The following is a 6,000-nucleotide window of genomic DNA, read 5'->3' as shown; positions in this document are numbered from 1 at the left end:
GTGACTTAAAAGAAATTTTGAGATTTACATCTTAATGAACCAAAACCTGCAACCCATTATAAAAGATTGTTATGACACAGGGTAAACCCTTCTGTTAATTTAAACCAGACACAGAAAAGCTCATCTCAATCTGTAAAACTGAGTGACAAAGAACTACCAAATCCCACTATTTAAAAAAAATTAACAATTTATCATTTAACTACAAGAAAAAGAAAACATTAAACAACAACTATCTTTATTGTAAACCTAATGATTTATCTACCTCTCACTCTACAACAATATACTGATCCAATAAAACACCCGATTAAGATTTACAAAAAATTCAAATTTCAAAACCAGTCAGCTGTGTGATTCTCCTCTGAATGTTCCACTGCAGATTTTTCTGGGTCTTCGGTCTTCTGCTATACAGATTTCATATGAACGGGTACCTTTCAGAGAGTGATTCTGCAAGCCAACTGTGTTTGTGTGTGCTCTTTGCTGCTCTGGCTAACTGTTCAAAATGCCCAATTTTTATACCCCAAGACATTCGATCATCTCATTGGTTTGATGTCATCAAAACAATAAAATTCAAATTTGTTTGGACTTTGGAATCTTTAGGCATAATTTAAACCGATTGGTCAAATTTGAATTTATTGTGTACCAGAGCAATAGCTCAGCTATTTGTTTCACTGCCAAATGTTACATTTTTTTTTTTTTTAGCACGCTCTGTGCTTGTTAAGTCCTTGCCAGCTTACACTCTCTCTTAAAGGTAGAGTACACCAACTACTTCATAACAAGATGAAAGACTTTACAGCAATCTAGGTTTGCTCAATATATTATTTTAATTGCATGACACTGTGATCGTTTGCTATAAATTCTGTGCCTTATGATCCTGCCCCACTAGTTACCTGATGAAAGCTAGTAATTCCAAATAAACCTGTTGGACTACAACCTGGTGTTGTATGATTTTTAACTTTGTTAGGAATGGTCATTGTGTGGCACCTATGTGGCATGAATATTAATTGTCCATTTGTCAGCTCAAGGCTAGACAGTGCCCTGGTCTTGCTGCAAAGAGAAGGAATGGAGGGCAGGAGACAGGAGGATTTTGGGGAAATGGTGATTTTTGACAGTGGAGTTAATGCCTGAGGAGATACCTGGATGAATCATTCACATTGCATTAACTTGACTCTGGTCATTTGCAAGGCCAGTGAATGACTCACTGACTTCCCACAGCTTTTTAGCTAAAGCTTGGTCTTGTGCTGATGGACTGGGCAGAGTGAGGGAGCAGTCACTATCGATGTACTTTCCAGAGACACCATCCATTTCGTTTGATACAGCACAGTAGATGGGACTCACAGCTCCTTCCTCTGAAGACTGGAACAGAAGATCATTTCAGAATGTCAAGCAACAGAAGATCAACAAACCAAATTGCTCAAATATTGAATTCCAAACATCTTTGAGAATAGAAATATGTATATGAGAATGGAAAGCTATATAGAGCCAAAGGTCATACAGCATGGAAACAGACCCTTTGGCCCAACCAGTCCATGCCAACTACGTTTCCCAAACTGAACTAATCCCATTTGTCAGCATTTGACTCATATTCCTCTAAACCTTTCCTATTCATTCCCAGTCCAAATGTATTTTAAATGTTGTAATTGTATTTACCTCCACCACTTTCTGTTAGCTCATTCCATTTACACAGCACCACGCTCTGTGTGAAGAAGTTGTCCCTCAGGTCCCTTTTAAATCTTTCTCCTCTCACCTTACCCCAGGGAAAAGACCTTGGCTATTCACCTTATCTATGGTGCTCATGATTTTATCGATCTCTGTAAGGTCACCCCTCAGCCTCCTATACTCCAGAGGAAAAGGTCCCAGCCTATCCAGTCTCTCCTTATAACTCAAACTCTCCAGTTTCAGTAACATCCTTGTAAATTTTTTTAGCACCCTTTCCAGTTTAACATCCTTCCTATAGCAAGGCGACCACAGCTGTACACAGGACTTCAAAATGTGGCCTGTCCAATGTCTTGTACAGCTGTAACATGACACTCCAACTCCTGTACTCAGTGCTCTGACCAATGAAAGCAAGCATGCTAACAGCCTTCTTTATCACCTTGTAGAAAGTGAGGACTGTAGATGCTGGAGATCAGAGCTGAAAATGTGTTGCTGGAAAAGCGCAGCAGGTCAGGCAGCATCCAATGAGCAGGAGAATCGACGTTTCGGGCATGAGCCCTTCTTCAGGAATGGGGAAAGTGTGCCAAGCAGGCTAAGATAAAAGGTAGGGAGGAGGGACTTGGGGGAGGGGTGTTGGAAAGGCGATAGGTGGAAGGAGGTTAAGGTGAGGGTGATAGGCCAGAGTGGGGGTGGGGGCGGAGAGGTCAGGAAGACGATTGCAGGTTAGGAAGGCGGTGCTGAGTTCGAGGGTTGGGACTGAGACAAGGTGGGGGGAGGGGAAATGAGGAAACTGGAGAAATCTGAGTTCATCCCTTGTGGCTGGAGGGTTCCTAGGTGGAAGATGAGGCGCTCTTCCTCCAACCGTCGTGTTGCTATGGTCTGGCAATGGAGGAGTCCAAGAACCTGCATGTCCTTGGTGGAGTGAGAGGGGGAGTTGAAGTATTGAGCCACGGGGTGGTTGGGTTGGTTGGTCCAGGTGTCCCAGAGGTGTTCTCTGAAACGTTCCGCAAGTAGGCGGCCTGTCTCCCCAATATAGAGGAGGCCACATCGGGTGCAGCGGATGCAGTAAATGATGTGTGTGGAGGTGCAGGTGAATTTGTGGCGGATATGGAAGGATCCCTTGGGGCCTTGGAGGGAAGTGAGGGGGGAGGTGTGGGCACCAGTTTTGCATTTCTTGCAGTTGCAGGGGAAGGTGCCGGGAGGGGAGGTTGGGTTGGTGGGGGGTGTGGACCTGACGAGGGAGTCACGGAGGGAGTGGTCTTTTTGGAACGCTGATAGGAGAGGGGAGGGAAATATATCCCTGGTGGTGGGGTCCGTTTGGAGGTGGCGGAAATGATGACGGATGATACGATGTATATGGAGGTTGGTGGGGTGGAAGGTGAGGACCAGTGGGGTTCTGTCCTGGTGGCAATTGGAAGGGCGGGGCTCAAGGGCAGACGAGCGGGAAGTGGAGGAGATGCGGTGGAGGGCATCGTCGACCATGTCTGGGGGGAAATTGCGGTCTTTGAAGAAAGAGGCCATCTGGGTTGTACGGTTTTGGAACTGGTCCGCCTGGGAGCAGATGCGGCGGAGATGAAGGAATTGGGAATATGGGATGGTGTTTTTACAGGGGGCAGGGTGGGAGGAGGTGTAGTCTAGGTAGCTGTGGGAGTCGGTCGGTTTATAGTAAATGTCTGTGTTGATTCGGTCGCCCGAGATAGAAATAGAGAGGTCTAGGAAGGGGAGGGAGGAGTCTGAGATGGTCCAGGTAAATGTGAGGTCGGGATGGAAGGTGTTGGTAAAGTGGATGAACTGTTCAACCTCCTCGTGGGAGCACGAGGCAGCGCCGATACAGTCATCGATGTAGCGGGGGAAAAGGTGGGGGGTGGTGCCAGTGTAGCTGTGGAAGATGGACTGTTCCACATATGATACGAAGAGGCAGGCATAGCTGGGGCCCTAGGAACCCTTCAACCACAAGTGATGAACTCAGATTTCTCCAGTTTCCTCATTTCCCCTCCCCCCCACCTTGTCTCAGTCCCAACCCTCAAACTCACCACCACCTTCCTAACCTGCAATCTTCTTCCTGACCTCTCCGCCCCCACCCCCAGTCTGACCTATCACCCTCACCTTATCACCCACACCTTAACCTCCTTCCACCTATCGCATTTCCAACGCCCCTCCCCCAAGTCCCTCCTCCCTACCTTTTATCTTTGCCTGCTTGGCAGACTTTCCTCATTCCTGAAGAAGGGCTTATGCCCGAAATGTCGATTCTCCTGCTCATTGGATGCTGCCTGACCTGCTGTGCTTTTCCAGCAACACATTTTCAGCTTCTTCATCACCTTGTCTACTTGCGATGGCACTTTCAAGGAACTGTGTACCTGCACCCCTAGGTTTGACAACACTCCCCAGGACTCTACCATTCACTGTGTAACAAAAAGCAGAAGCTGCAGAAACATGCACAATCCTCAGAATTGGTAGGGCAAGGTTCGAACCCAAGCCTCATCAGAGTCTGGATAGACTGCCTTAAACTACCCGACCGTGCTGCCCTGGAACTTGTGTCCACTACACTCGTGTGGAATGTGTATAGGAGAACAGAAAGATATATATAGTGCACAGAAACTCAGTCTTGCAACTGACAACTGATGAAGTGGATGAAAGTGGAGCCAATGAATGATTTCAAAAGGAAATTGCATGGGGGTGTGAAGAAAGAAACCTTTAGAGTTAGGGGCACGGAGGAACAGAAGAGAGCTGGCATAAAGTCAATGGGCTAAATGACCTCCTTCTGTGTTATAGGGAGTTCAATACTATAACTGAAAGCATAAATTTATCTAAACACTTCGTGTTGAACTAATTTCATGAGGTTTTTTTCTTTTTTAATTATTCTTTCATAGGATGTGTGGGCATTGCTTGCAAAACCAGAGTTTTCTGTCCATCCTGTGTTTTCCAGAGTCAACCACATTGCTGTGGGACTGGAGTCACATGGAGGCCAGACCAGGTGAGGATGGCTGATTTCCCGAAAGGGCATTAAAGAACCAGATTAATTTTACAAGGACCAATTATGGTATCGTGGTCAATGTTACTCAAACCAAGCGACAGTTCATGGTTTATTCATTGAATTTACTCAGCTGTCATATTGGAATAGAATCAGTGTCCCGATACCAGGATGAGGTCCAAAACAAAATTGAGGTTTCAAGTACAGGAAAGCAGCAAAAAAACCTAATGAAGTTTTTTTTTAAGCTCATTAACAGGGTGAGGGCATCACTAGCTAGGTAGCATTTATTACTCATCAGACAGGACTGTTCAGTCAACCACATTGCTGTGGGTCTGGAGTCACCTATAGGCCAGACCAGGTAAGGATGGCAGTTTCCCTTCCCTAAATGAATTAGATGGGATTTTCCTGACAATTGACAATGGATTCATGTTCACCATTAGACTTTTAATCCCAGATTTTTAATTGAATTCAAATTCCACCATTTGTTATGGTGGGATTTGAACTAAGGTCCCCAGGATTTCTGGATTAACAGTTTTGCGTTTGGACTACTCGTCCATGGCCTCCCCTATACTAGTCTTAATATCAAAGGAATGGAATTGGATAAGAGGCAGGTGGGAGTCATACTTAACCCTCATTAGACCACATTTGGAGAAATGTGAGTTGTTCTGAATATCGGAAGATTGTACTGTATCAGTGTGGGAGAGAGCACAGAGAAATGAACCTGGATGTTGAGTTTTGAGGAGAGATTTTACAAAGGAGAATTTTACAAGAGTAGTGAGGGGGTGGGAGGCAGGAAGGCTTTCATCAGAGTTATCAAAACATTAAGGGGAATTGACAGGATGAACAGAAATTACTTCTGCTGTTCCCACGATCAGACATTTCAGGAGTGAATTCAGGAAAGCTTTCAGCCGACAGTGGACAGTAAAGGTTTGGAACTCTCCTATGTGAGTGAGAATCGCTGCGAGCCCAACTGCTTGTATAAAATCTGAAAGCAATGGATTTGTCACAGAATCAGAGAGATTGACAGCACTGAAACAGGCCCTTCGGCCCCTCATATTCAAACCAGTCAGAAACAACCGCCGAATGATTCTAATCCCATTTCCTGGCCCTTGGTTCATGGCCTTGTTTATCACATGATATAGAGGAGCCGGTGTTGGAGCGGGGTGGACAAAGTTAAAAATCATACAACACCAAGTTATAGTCCAACAGGTATATTTGGAAGCACTAGCTTTATGAGCGCGTGCTCCTGTTGGACTATAACCTGTGTTGTGTGATTTTTGACTTTGTTTATCGCAAGTGCACATCTCACTCCTTCTTCAATGTGATGAGGGTTTCTGTCTCTCCCACCCTCACAGGCAGTGAGTTCCAGATTCTCA

At 45.3% G+C, this 6,000-nt stretch overlaps 1 protein-coding gene across 1 annotated transcript in view; it reads right to left on the bottom strand.

Annotated features, from left to right (window-relative positions):
* Nucleotides 1-529: 529 nt before the first annotated feature.
* Nucleotides 530-6,000, bottom strand: part of LOC140481969 (retinol dehydrogenase 11) — a 44,759-nt gene continuing 39,288 nt past the window's right edge. Inside the window, exon 6 of the mRNA XM_072578744.1 lies at nt 530-1,353. Within this exon, the coding sequence (XP_072434845.1) occupies nt 1,147-1,353 (207 nt within the window). The 3' untranslated portion in view covers nt 530-1,146. The remainder of the gene's footprint in view (nt 1,354-6,000) is intronic.

This window comes from Chiloscyllium punctatum, chromosome 1 (assembly GCF_047496795.1).
Source record: "Chiloscyllium punctatum isolate Juve2018m chromosome 1, sChiPun1.3, whole genome shotgun sequence".
In the NCBI taxonomy this organism is placed as follows: Eukaryota; Metazoa; Chordata; class Chondrichthyes; order Orectolobiformes; family Hemiscylliidae; genus Chiloscyllium; species Chiloscyllium punctatum.
The sequence above is the reverse complement of the archived record's forward strand: the minus strand, read 5'-3'. Positions and strand labels throughout refer to the sequence as shown.